This window comes from Capricornis sumatraensis, chromosome 2 (genome assembly GCF_032405125.1).
Source record: "Capricornis sumatraensis isolate serow.1 chromosome 2, serow.2, whole genome shotgun sequence".
NCBI lineage: Eukaryota > Metazoa > Chordata > Mammalia > Artiodactyla > Bovidae > Capricornis > Capricornis sumatraensis.
Window position 1 is genome coordinate 22,047,592 of NC_091070.1, and position 13,984 is coordinate 22,061,575.

The following is a 13,984-nucleotide window of genomic DNA, read 5'->3' on the forward strand; positions in this document are numbered from 1 at the left end:
AAATGACTGGGTCTCTGGAAATTCAGGAATTTCTGTGTGTCTGTTCAAGATGTAATTCCTGGGGAAGAGTGACTTAGAAGCCACATGTCCACTGATGATTAAGGGGATAGAGTTCTGGGTTTATGTGGCTCATCAGAGTCTCATGGAGGTGGGGAGATGAAGTTTTGAAAAGTATGGGATTCAGGCTAGAAAAATGAAATATCAGCCTTGAAATGCCAGCTGTTTTAACCCTAGATTCTTGCTCCCCTCTCAAGGAGGAGATGATCGTCGGGTTCTACTGTGGCACATGGAACAAGCTATCCACTCCAGAGTTAAGCCCATACAGCTGAAAGGAGAACATCATTCCAACATTTTTTGCCTGGCTTTCAACAGTGGGAACACCAAAGTATTCTCTGGAGGTGAGCAGAAGGGAGATTTCCCCTTGGGAAATTGACTGTGGCTGGGATTTCAGATAAAGGAATGCTAAAATTACTCCAAATTTTCTTTCCTTTAGCCCATTGAATTGTGGAAATATTAGTTTCCCATAGCTTGTCTTCTCTGTATGGTAGCAGTTTAGATACACATATCAGACTAATGTCTGTCTGTCCTTTCTCTCCTTTGCTCTTGTTTCTTTCTATCTTTTTTGGTAGAAAACTTCACATTGTAGTCTGGTACACAGATACATATTAGAAAGAGTACTTAACTGTACTATGTGTGACTCACTCTGATTTTTTTTTTTCTATTCTGTTTTTAAAGATTTTAAAGGTTGTGATTCCAATTGGTATTATGACCCATTAGTGGCTCCGGTTTGAAAACATGTTCTGTTGGGATATAACTGGAATGGCTTGCTGTCAAGCCAGCCTCTTGATGGCATCCATCAATCACACTCCTGTCTGACCACTACATTTCTAGGCCTGACCTCTCTTCTGCTTCCATGGTAGCTCAGACAGTAAAGAATCTTCCTGCAATGTAGGAGATCTGGGTTCAGTCCCTGGGTTGGGAAGATCTCCTGGAGAAGGGACTGGCAACCCACTCCAGTATTCTTGCCTGGAGAATTCCATGGACAGAGGAACCTGGTGGGCTACAGTCCCTGGGATCACAGGGAGTCAGAAATGACTAAGCGAATAACACTCTCTCTGCTGCACTGCAGGCGTCCCCACTGGACATCTGCCTTGTGTTCCAGAAGTGGTCTAAATGCAGCAGATCTAAAGCTGAGGTTTCAGTCCTTCTCACCTGCACAAGGATTTCCTCTTGTTTCATGGATTCCCTTCCTCAGTTATTAGCACCATTCAAGTAATTATCTAAATAGTTAGGTTTACCTTTTAAGGACCTGCTGACATTGAAGCATTTTCAGCCTACAGCAATGACAATGTTATATGGTCCAGTCTTATAGAAATCTCAAAATCCGCACCAAACGTGTCTTTCTGTCATTTTTACATCTCGTAAGTCACCAGTTACTAATATTTTGAAAGCCTCATATTCATCCTTTAGTTTCTGTCCTTTTGCTGTACCTACTGCTCTGATTCAGGTCCTCAGTTTTGGCCTAGACTACTGTAGTGTCCTTCTGTGATTTCTGCTACCAGTATCTCCTTACTCATTGCTTATACAAGTTTTCTTTGAAAAGTTAAATCAATCCTGTGAACCTTTGACCTTACCCAGTCTCCCTGCCTGGCCTCCTTTTCCTCCCCCGCATCTTGTGCTCTAGGTTGCTAAGCCACTTGCCATCTTAAGTGCCATTACTGTTTTTCCACAGGCCATGATTATTGTCCAACCCCACCAATTACCCTAAGCTTCCCATCGGTTAGAATTCTGAGTTTCTGTTCAAGTGTCTCCTTTCCCATAAAAACATATTCCCCATGTACTTTCACCCTGCTCATACAGGACACAATTGCCCCTTTATTTGTGTCCCCATGGTAGAGCATATCACTACAAGATAACCCATCTTGTCACTGTTAATTGTTCGTGCAGGTAGACGGAATTCCTCACTTATTTCTCTCAAGCTTCAGCACTTCACACTGTGCCTGTTACCTATAAGGCATTGACACGGGTTTGATTTACTTCATATGAACCCACAATAGTTACAGGGAGGACTTTAAGATGACCTAGCCACATCTCTACTGCTTATACTTTTAGCATAGAGTGGGAAATTTTTTTACTGTCTTCATTTTGGAGTTTTTATTTGTTAGCTGTATAAACCAAGTGAAGGCAGGACTATACACATCATGAATGTATAGTATTTTTAGATGCCTTAATGGAATAAAGAGAAAGCAAGAGAAAAAAGTTGTGGATAAAAACCTTCCCGTCATTTAGTATCATCATCATTAAATTTTAATGCTATAAAAGATGATGAGGATGTTAATAGCAGCAAACATTTGTTGGGGGGCCTAGTTCTAGTCTGAATGCTTTTACACTTTTATTTTCACAATTACTATGAAGTAGACACAATTATTCCTGTTTTGCTGAGACATAGAAAAGTAACAGATATTATTCCAGGTCTCACGGATAATGAATGTTTTGTTTTAAAAAAAAACAAACAAACGAAAAAACACTAGCTTGGAGTAGTTGATTGATTTGCCAATGATCACTTACTCTTTTCCTGAAGAGCCATTGTTTTGTTTTTGTTTTTTTAATCGTTGGATAATGCATTTTGAAGATTGTTATTTTGTTATTTCTAGTTGCTATTATGCTTTTAAAAATTCTCTATAAGTATATCCTATCCTTCTTAATGATTTTTATAAACCTTTTTTCTAATTAGCATTCTTAATTTTTATTAACACTGACTTTGTTCATTTGCTTTCCCTGAAATCTTTAACATACTGAATTGTAATATGAATAGGACCACTTTTCAGGAATTGTCAAATGTCTGCTTTTTCCCTTACAGGAAATGATGAGCAAGTTATCCTCCATGATGTTGAAAGGTAAGTAGATTGTTGATATGTGAAAGTGATTAACTCTTTTTCATATGAAGAAAGGCAGATATCTCTTTAGACCAAAATAGTTCTTATGTTTTTGAGGTAAATAGCATAAAATCAACTGTTTGGCTGAAAAAAAGATTTCGGTAATAGTTTTCAAATTAAATTTTGATTTATAAAAAGATTTACGAAGTTGATATAAAATTATAGTTTTCTGGTGAAATTTTAAAGGGCCAGGTTAGAAGGGAAGGAAACACATAACCCTCACAGTAATTTTATGAGGCAGTACTATTATGATCTCAATTAGGAAACTGAGGCATGGAGATGTTAGGTGACTTAGGGTCACGTGATGTTAGGATCTGAACTGAGGCAGCCTGGCTTGGGGCCATGCATTTTCTCACATGCCGGGCATCGGGAATTCCTCTTCTTCCCTTGCTGGCATCGGGGCTGCTTTATTCTCCCTCACTTTTTGGAAATCCAGCACCACTCCCCAGGTCTGTGCACAAGCAGATGCGTTCTGTAGTAAGTCGAAACGTGACACTCATGTGTTGAGTCACTTTTTTGGCTGGCATGTGGTAGGGAGGAGTACAGTGGGGATCTTCGTTCCACAACCAGGGATTGAACCTGGGCCCTGGCAGTGAAAGCACCAAGTCCTGACCACTGGGCTGCCAGGGAATTCCCTTGAGTCACTTTCAAACACGCTCAGTTAGGGCAACAAACAAACTTGTTGTGAGGTCTTGTCTCTTTAATAATACCTTTTTCCTTTAACCTGAAAGTTGAATACCTACTTTTTACTTTTTAGTAAATGTAATATCCTTTAGGTTTAGCTGGGTTGACTTTCTCCCGGAAATGAAAAGAGCTTCATTCTAGGAACTAGAGGGCTGGGACTCTGCGCTATTTGTGTGTGTATGTATGTGCCTGTGTGCCTCTCTCTGCTCTCTGTCTCTCAGCAGTGAGACCTTAGATGTGTTCGCTCATGAAGATGCGGTGTATGGCTTGTCAGTGAGCCCTGTGAATGACAACATTTTTGCCAGCTCCTCCGATGATGGCCGGGTTCTCATCTGGGACATCCGGGAATCTCCCCATGGAGGTAGGGCCCCTGTGCACAAAGTAGCTGGACTGTGCTGCAGAGTTTGACGTCGGCTTCATCACAGATCTAGTTTATGACTTGAGTAACCTGGGCGGAAGTGCTGTGAAGGGAGAGGAAGCTCACATGGGGACATGAATGTGTGTCTCTGGAGGTCCCATCCTACCCCCCAGTAGTCAGCAGTGAGGCACCTTTGCCAGTCCTCTTCCAGTCACTTGTGATCCACAGACCTTTGCAGTAGTGTAAACACCACAGTGTCTTGTTGTGAGGTAGCCCCAAGGAGTAGAATGTGTGGTGCCTCATTTGTGGGGGGGAGCCACAAGAGCCAGCTGTGTGCATGGTGCTGAAATGCACATATTCTTGGTTATTTAACAGAATGGGGGTGTTGTGCAATTTGTTGTATGCTAGTTCCAGGGTTGTTATTTTGCTGGAAGAACCACAGACCCTCAACTGTGGTTGAAGATCTATACCACCTTAACTGTGTATAGAAACTTAAAATGATAGCAGATACACTCTGTGTAAGGGGGATTGTCTGGGTGAGTTCCTCTTCTGAATGTTTTCTTTGCATCTCTGAAATGTAAAATGAAGAATTTGTCTTGTTGACTTTCACTGAAGTTCTTCAGGAAATTCTCTTTTTCAGCTCATTTCCTGCAGAGAGATTTCCGTCGCTCTGTCTTCAAAGGCTCTTCTCTCCAGCATAACCTCAGTGCCACCCACAGCCCCACTCTTGGTGCAGCTTTGTCAGCGCCATATCTCTGTGCCCAAGTTACTACCCTGCCTGCCTTGTCTGGCAGGCTCTGAGTCTTTATTCTGTATGCAGAGCATTTAATATGTTGGTCTGTGCTCACTGCTGAGGTCCAGGCTATAGGAGAAGCTTATTCTCAGGGTCAGGAAAATAAGGTAGCCAAAGCAGCATCTGTGGTTGAATGTAATGGTTTGCTTCCTAGATGAAATTCTCCTTTGTCTGAACTGCCTCCTGGCTGAGATGATTGAGCGCTCCCTGTGCCCTCTCCCCCAACAGAGGCCTGTGACGTATCCTGTACGGAATCATAGACTGAGGAGTGCTTTCCACCTACTGCTTCTAAACCGCTTCCACAGGATTGAGTCCTCCCAGGCAGCAGAATGGTTCCTTCCTCACCTGGAGCCAGCTAGTATATGCAGGAGGCTGTCGGGTTTCTAGGGGAAGTTGATATACATAGGAGCTGGCTGGATGCAAGAGAAATTCAAGTATTAGATGTCTTTTTTTTTTTTAAGTATTCCAGTTGAAATGAAATCTTAAAATTCTAGACTGAAGCCATTTTCTTTTCAATTTAGGGAGCAATATTGCCAGAAGGAAAAACTGCACTGTTATTTTAAGTCTATATAGTTATAAAACTTAATTTCTAAAGCTGGTAAATTTGGATTAAGGTATAATAATCCTACCAGTAATTGAGTGTGAATTTTTTTTAGCTCATGAGGAATTCAGTTTTACTTACTGTGCAACAGCTTACCTTCCTGGTTACAATGACCATTTCTGTTTTGTTACAGGATCTAAATAGGTGCTGTGTGTATTTCTCAGTATTATAGCTTAAACTTTGTGCATATGTGTTTAAGTTGCTGTGTTCAGACTTTCTGTGTACAGAGGGTGTGTGCCAGGACTCGTGGGGACTTTGTGCGTAAGCATGCTAGTGGGGTAGTTGTTAAAGGCTGTGCTCCTCCTTGCCTTCACACTCCTCCTCGTCTACCTGCCATTGACCCAGAAATGCCTGAAGTGGACTGATGAGAATTTTTCTCTTCACAGAGCCCTTCTGCCTGGCCAACTATCCATCAGCCTTTCACAGTGTCATGTTTAACCCTGTGGAGCCCAGGTTATTGGCCACAGCCAATTCAAAGGAAGGAGTGGGACTCTGGGATATTCGAAAACCTCAGAGGTGAGCTCCTTTTATTCAGAAGGTGTGCATTATAAAATGCCTGAACTTTTCCCTGCCTGAACTTTCAAGAAATATAATCAGCCAGCATGTGTTGTGGGAACCTGGTTGGCAGTTGATCTCAGTTGGACATCTCCTAATGTATCCTGGTTTCTCTGAAGCCAGGAGAACTCTATTCCCAACGGGCAGGCAGAGTGAGATATCCATACTCCTTGCTAAGGAGAAGTCATAAATTGTAATCTGGGCTCTAGACAGGATCACTTCTAGGCAAACTTTGCAATGGGAAAGCCTTGCTTTAGCACTACCTTCTATCTTTAGGTCCATGGTTCCCCAGATGCATGGAAGGGGAATTATGGTGGATTTTACTATTGAACTGGGGATTCTTAACCCCAGACTGAAGGGGATATGAACTTCAGGAGAACTGTGAACCCCCAAATTGCATGGAAATTATATTGTATATTCACCTAAGTGTGTTTTTGTGAGGAGGAAGTTTTTTTTTTCTTTTCATTTCTCAAAAGGACCAGTGACTACAACAGTAAAGGTTAAGAGCTACCACTGCAGTGTTAGGGATGTGTTCCCCTTGTGTTTGCACTTCTGAGCTGATCACTTATGGGGGAGTTTCAGACATCATTAAGAGAAATACGTGGATGGGGCAAGCAGGAACCTCTTTCATGTTCCTTAAATCCCATGGGGGAGAGATGGCCTTTTATGGCACCTATGACCTTTTATGGCATATAAAGCCAAACCTTGCTTTATGAAAGATTTACATGCATTGCTCGCTCTTCTGAAAATTCCATATGGCAGTAACTTCCCACTTTAAGGCACTATTGCAGAAGAGTGTCAATGCAGAGTAAAGAAGGTTATGGTTTATTTCATGGGCCTCAGATGAAAGGGGCAATTAAGTACAGAGGATTCTCTTCCTTGGTGATTTTTCAGTCCTAGCTAATTCTCTCCATGGGGCAGTCTGATGAGGCTGGAACTATGGGATCCCAGAAGGGCATCCCTGGTGTTGAGCGGGGATCCCTGAGGCTCCATAGGGCAGCAGAGGTTTCTCCTGCTCGCTGTTGCATGTGCACCTGGCTCTCCCTTTCTCATGTGACGGGAGTGAGTGTAGCAGCAGGGCCCCTGTGGTGCCTTTGCACTTTGTGCTTAGGGAGGCTTGTCCTCTGCCAGCAAGACAGTCTCCTGTGTTTAGCTTTAGCATTCTCTCCACTTTGCGCTCTTCGGGAGCAACTGTTCTGCCTTGTCCATATCACAAAAGGCAGAATTTGGACTAACGATGCCAGCTTTCTCCCAGCCTGCTATCTCCTGTACTGAGAATGAATAGCTGGCAACTGGAGTGAGGCCTGAGCTATTCATCCCCAGTGGAAAGCTTGAGTAGCTCATGATGTCAGCAGTGTCTTGAGAGAAGAGGGCAGTTGAATGTTAATGTTTCTCCTGATTTTCCTCCACCAGCTTCATACTGTGCATTGTATTTGGGCCCTCCTCCCCTTTCTACTTATCCCTTCACTAAACATGGCTTCTTTCTCTTTAAAAAATTCTAAGTGAGATTTCCGCTATATTTTTATAGTAACACTTACTAAATTTAGGGTCTGTATCCAGAAAAATGTAAAGAAAAAGATAAAAAGAAGGTCCTATCTCAAGCTGATCTCTGTTGCTTGTATGTTTTTTAAATGTTTTGTGTCAGTACCGTTCTTCTCTTTGCTGGTCTCTAGTCACTTTCTCCAAAAGTAACTACAGTGAACAGTTCCTTAGGTATCTGTCAAGAACAAAATTTAATGCATATAACTAGCATAAAAAATACATATCCTTAGAAGAATTTAAACTAAAAGAACCACATAATAATACCTTGTTTTCAGCGTCTTTTTTCAATTAATAATATGTCTTGCAGCTTTTTTCATATCAGCACGTAACAGATCTAGCATATTCTGTTGATGGCTACTTGGTTTTCCATTCATGTGATGGACCCAGCAACCAGACTTCTTGTTTCCTGTTGGGCCGTTATAAACTATGTTTCACTGACCCTGGTCACACATATTTGGCCTCCCTTTGCAAAATATCTAGGGAATTGCTGCACCAAACAAAGAATGGATGTTTTTACATCTTTTTAAAATAAAAATTGTCAAATTTTCCCACCACCAAGAAAGGCTACACTGATTTACAAACCTCTCAACTGCACAAGACCACATATATCTCATTAACACGTAGTCCTTCATTAACATGTAAAATATTATGTTCTTGTTTTGATTACTTCATTTATGCATAAGGTTATGTGGTTTCTTTGGTAACCTATAGTTTTCAAAGCCCATATGGGAGAAAAGTCGTCTAGTAAAGCTAATTGGCATTCTTGACTGATTCCTTTTTTGGAGTAAAAGGAAGAGCACAGTGCTTTGGAGACCTGTTTATTTCATCTTTTCTAAGGTTCTATGTAATTTTTTGGATACGAGGCAGAAAAAAGCTATGAAATATTCTTGGGGTCCCGTTCTCCACATCCTGTAGTGTTTGGAGATTAAAGTGCAGATCGTTTCTGTTTGAACTTTCTCAGTACAAGTTGGTGTGGGGAAAAAGAGACAGCCCTTTGTCTTTTCCATATGGGATTAATTATGCTGCGTTGCAGTGGGTGATTTGTCTCCTAACACAGCTGCCTGGAAACCCCAGCCCCCAAATCTTGGGATACTTCTGAATCACCTGGGAGGACAAGCCTAGAACAGGAGAGATGATCTGTTTCAGGGGTACTTTAATGTCTAGGGGGAGATTTTCGAGAATTTGTGAGCACCTTATAATCGCAGGTAAAATGATGTGTGCTTGTGTGTCTGAGTGGGCACATGTGGCATTTTTTTTCTAGGAACGAGGAGAGCTTTTACCAGGTTCTCACAGAGACCCTTGAATCCCAAGGGAATGAGTTGCTCGGTGTTCTAAAGATTCTTGATTTAGAGCCTATTGTGGTTCCTTAGCCGACTTCTCAGTAACTTCCAGCTTGTAGCTTGGGCACATCTGTGCGTTCTGGGCCTGATTGAGTGGCCCTCTGGCTTCCTAGAAACAAATATATCTTCATGGAACAACAAAGGGGGCTCACATTGAATACCTTTTGCTTCCTACCTTACCGTAGGGTTAGTTCCGTGCTAGAGTGGTTTTCTTGCCCTGCCCAAGCCTGAGCTGTGTCGCTCCACTTCAGCAGGCAGCCCATAGGAGTGTGGACAGGTTCGTGCTTGTCCCACTGTTGCCCTGAAATAAGCTGATGAGAGGCCTGGCTTTCAGAATAAAGTGTCAGCTTTAGAAGGGACTTCAGTTGTCATCTGACCTGACTTATTTATTGTACAGATTTTAAACGGAGGCCGAAGAGCTTGATGGTTTAGAGAGTAGGATCTGAAGTACATCCTGGATACAAAGCCAGGCAGTACACCTTAATAGCCGTGGGATCTTGAGCATGTTACTTTACCTCTCGGTGCCTCATAATAATAAATAATAACTAACATATATTAAACATGATTTGCTGGGGATAATGACAGTTATATGAATAATTCCTTTTTAATCCTATGACAGCCTTATTAAATCGATTCTGTTATTCTTATTTTTTAATGATAAAGAAGTCAAGGTACATACAGAGAGGTGAAATAACATGTGTGTGTGTGTGTGTTATTTCCTTCCCCCTTTTAAATCAATTAGGGACCCTGTATATCCTAGTTTTCTTTCATCTGTGCTTCCTTGAAATAAAACTTTGTCAAAATTCCTCTCAAATTTTTCTAATATAGACCTATCCAACTCTAAAGTCTGAGTCCTTTAGACTTTCTGCCTCACTTTTCACTGTCTTATGGCCCAGCCCCACTTTGCACACTGACTTTCCAGATTTTTTGCTCTGTTAATTTTTTGCCCTGGACAAAAAACATGCTATTCATTTTTCTGAACATGCTATTCATTTTTCTTTTGTAAAGTTTTAGAACAGAAGTTGTAAACTAGTTGCCCATAGGCCATATTCAACCCACAGGGATATTTTATTTGACCTACATGATGTAATAGTGTTTAGAAAATTACACAGAAAAAAATCAAAATTTCTAGCATCACTTGAAAAAGTCAAAAGACCTGAAATCATTGGCCCTTTATTCTCATATGGCAACAGCCGAAGCTGAATCAGGGGTTTGTTGCTCTTGAAACCTTTAGGATGCGTTACCTGCTCCACCAGGCCTTCACGTCTTAACCCAGGTGGTTCCGCTTATTTACATTACTTCCCTGGCCCTGTCGTCTTAGGAATTTGAAGGTTTGCTTTGGGGGTTTTAGTGCAAATGAGTGGACCATAGGTAGGTAACCTGAGTACAATGACTGGATAAGAGAAAACTTCACATATAGAAGTATAATCGCAAGTTTGGATGAGGTTTCATTCATTTATATGTAAAGTGGTGTCTTGTGATGTCTTGCTTGGTCTATTGCAGTGACCTCTGGGCGGTTTTCAGAACTGAGCTCCTTGAACATCCAAAGCATTAAGGAAAAGTGAAGTTTCCCCGGCTGTTGCTCTCCTTGTCTCACCATTTTCACTGCCTGTTTTAGCTGTCTGCTCACTCACTACTTCTCCCCTTTCTCCTGTCTTTATAGTTTCTGTCAGTTTTTGTCAGGAACTATTAGTTCTGTGACAGGTAACAATGTCTTGCTTTGACAAGGATAATAAAGAGAGTGTTTCTTTCCCACTCAATAATAAAACTAGGGCAAGCCAGGAATTCCTGTAGACTTACCTCATAAGCTGGTGCTTTTACGTGTTGTGTAAATGGGCAGTAAACGCAAATTCCTGCTGTCAAGAAGGACTTGCTTGCTCTTAGTAACTCACCTGGCTTTGGGGCCTAGATATCTGTTCTCTGGGGCTGGGCCAATCCTACTTCTGTAGAGACCAAATTCAGTGCAGCTCTGTCTTCTGAACAGCCGGGCAGTCTCTGCCACATTGCCTTTAAGGGCTGCTCATACTTTTGTGGGAAAATAGAGCCCAAGAGTTCAGCTTCAAAGGCTGGGAAAAAAAAAGTCATTCATGCTCTGCTTTCTCTCTCTCTTCTCTCCCACTCAACCCATCTTCACTTTTTATATGAACCTATCCAGTGCCCAGGCAAATGTTCCATCTATTAAACCCATAATAAAAACTTCTTTTTCCCCTGAAACTATATTCCTTCCTTAAGTTCTTTATTAATGTCACCATCACTCTTGTAATGATCCTGGCTAAAATCCCAGAGTCCCATATGCCTCTTCTATTTCTTAATCCCTCTGCCATAACCAGCCTTGCTCTGTGTTAGTGCCTGGCCACTGTTTTCAGTTCTTAAAGCCTCTGCTCTATTTCAGGTCCATATTACTCTTTCCATAAGGTGTCGACTTCTAAGGTGTTGGCTAGCTTCTTAACTTGCTCTTGCTTCTGGCACACAGCACATGTCCTTAAACATACATCTGCCATTCCCCTACCCAGGAGCTCTAGAGTCTGCTTCTTATCTTTGTTTATGGCCATATTCCCCAGAACCAGTAATGTGGGATGCTCCAAGAAATTTTTTTTTTTTTAATGAATGGATGACCTAGTTTATGGACGAAATGGAAACTTGTTAAGCAAGCAGTCAACCCCTTCTCTGGTGCCAGTGGCCCTTTTCCCCTTGTAGGTTGTCTTCTACATACAAACACACGTAAAGGAAAATTTATCTTTTTCAAATTCTAGTTACCCTTCAAGGTCCAAGATCAAATGGCAGCCTATCGGTGCAGACTTCCTTGCTCTATCTCCCTGTTACATTCTCTTAAAGCGTCCTTCCTTTTTTTACTCGCTGTGTCCCCAGCACCTAGCCCAGTTTTGGCGCAGAGTATATGTTGAATGAATGAAGCTTTCCCTCACTTCTGGCAGAAAGGATCACTCTATCCAGAGCCTCTGTAAAGTACTTAGGGTCTGTGGCATTCATGTTGCATGTCTTAGTTACTGTTTTTGCCATCATTGATTATCTTTACTATGACTATGTTTTATCTCCAGATAAAAGATTATGTCTTTTCTTTCTAGTGCTCAGAAATTGCTTCTCAGAAAGGAAGCACTTGTCTTAATCTGTACTATTACTTTGCATGTTTTTCTGTGGATTTTTAAAGACATGGCCATGTTTTATATCTGTTGCCTAGCACAATGCTTAGAATGTTATGACCTTCAGTAAATAGTGAGTGCAGTGTTACACTCCTCACGAAATAGATATGTATTTTCAAAGCTAGCTCTCTGTAATGTTTTCATTAACTCCCTAAGTGTAATAGCATGGATCAAAATGTTATCTGCAGAGAATAAACCCTTAGAGGAGGTTGTAAGGGTTCTTGCAGGGCTTTGAACGGTTTTCAATGATTTAAACTAGCGATGTAAGCAAGTCAAGAATTGTGACAAAGTTGCTTTCTAGTGTTTGGGCCACAAGGTGGAGCTCTAGAATCAGTTTCGCTGCAAAAAGACACCAGGGCCCCATTATCCTAACCCAGTAATTCTCAAATTTCAGAGGGCATCAGAATCACCTGGGGAGGTTGTTAAAGTGCTGCTTCCTGGAGCACAGACCCAGAGACTGAGTTGTCGATCCAGGGCAGACCCTGTGAATCTGCCATTTTTTAATACATACCCCAGGTGATTTGGCAACTTTGCTTATCCTGCAAGGTGGAAGCTGTGATTTTTCAGAGATCTGTGTTGAATTTGCTGCTGTGTTCATTTGGACCCAGGGTCTTCTGGCTTTAGGCCAGAGCCTCCCTGTGTCTATTCATTCTCACCAAACACAAATGTGCCTTTTTATAGCAAGAGGCTTAGCTTCAGACCAGAGCATCTGGGGAATGCCTGGTGAATGTATGGGAGTTGTGGAAGCATGTTCCACTGCATATCCTCCCTTTAATACTTCCCAACTCCTCTTACTCAGGGGGAGATGATACCAGACCCCGACTCTTTTTCTTTAAAAAAAAACTTCTTATGTTTAAAAATTCTCTCTCTCACACACACACTGAGAAATACTAAAATAAACTCCATTGCACCTAGCACCCAGCTTAAATAATTAACCCGTGGACAATCTTACTTCATTTATTCTTCCACTGAGATGACTCCATTTCCATGTAACTTTGTATTATTTCCTCTGTAAATACTTTAGTATGTATCTCTGAAAGATATTCTTTTTTAAAAATTGAGACAAAATTCACATGATATAAAATTAACTATATTAAATAGTTAAAATTAGCTATGTTAAAGTGAAAACTTTAGTGGCATTTAGTTCATTCACAGTGTTGTGCAAGTGCCACCTCTGTCTAGTTCCAAAGCATTTTTATCATTCCGAAATGAAACCCACACCCATTAAGCAGTCACTCCCCAGAATACTGCTCCCCTAGTTTTTGGCCACCACCAGTCTGCTTTCTGTATCTGCGGATTTACATGTTATGGCTGTGATCTTTAGTTTGCCTCTTGTACTTAGCGTAAAGTTTTTGAGATTCATCCACATTGAAGCATGTATCAGTACAGTATTTCATTCCTCTTTATGGCTGAATAATTTTCTATTGTATGGATGTATATACCATATTTTGTTTATCCACCTACTGATGGACATTTGAGTCGTTTCTACCTTCTGGCTATTGTGAATAGTGCTACTATTAAGTTTATGATTAAGTATTTGTTTGAATACCTGTTTTTGGTTCTTTTGGTTCCATCCCTAAGAGTGTAGTTGCTGGATCATATGGTGATCCTATGTTAAACTTTTTGAAGAACTGCCATATTACTTTCCATGAAAAGATAATTCTTTTAAAAATCATAGTATTATTATCACACCTAAAAAATTAGCAATAATTCCTTAATACCATTGCATATTTAGTGTTTACATTTCCTTAATTGCCTCCTAAATGTTACAGTTGGTTCTTATGGATCGAGATTTGAATAAGGTGTGTACCAAGCAATTCATTGACATGGCTTCTAAGTCTTTGGATACTCCTACTTTTCATTTTTTTCTCTTGTAACTTATTTGTTAAAGAAACTGGATTATTTGTTTTACGGAATTTCTCGCATTTTAGATTCTACAGGAGGCCCTTTGTATCCTCGGGTTCTGTATCTGTGGGGTTCCTGGACCCAGTCCCCCATAGACGCCAAGGGGCAGCTG

At 41.1% G+C, this 13,984-nt stretch overlaps 1 protein-coding gene across 2 annotated transcripts in view; it reads left to right on the forward strand.

The window, feature by feature from the left end:
• Window positions 1-13,984, forward strand: part of DCAF5 (DDB1 and CUL4 associated factor 5) — a 94,140-nt gene that overhangs the window by 24,055 nt on the left and 56,101 nt on the right. For both annotated transcript variants that reach the window (XM_068963369.1, XM_068963378.1), the window contains exons 2-5: window positions 255-398; window positions 2,861-2,897; window positions 3,842-3,981; window positions 5,759-5,888. In XM_068963369.1, coding sequence (XP_068819470.1) covers window positions 255-398; window positions 2,861-2,897; window positions 3,842-3,981; window positions 5,759-5,888 — 451 coding nt within the window. The remainder of the gene's footprint in view (window positions 1-254; window positions 399-2,860; window positions 2,898-3,841; window positions 3,982-5,758; window positions 5,889-13,984) is intronic.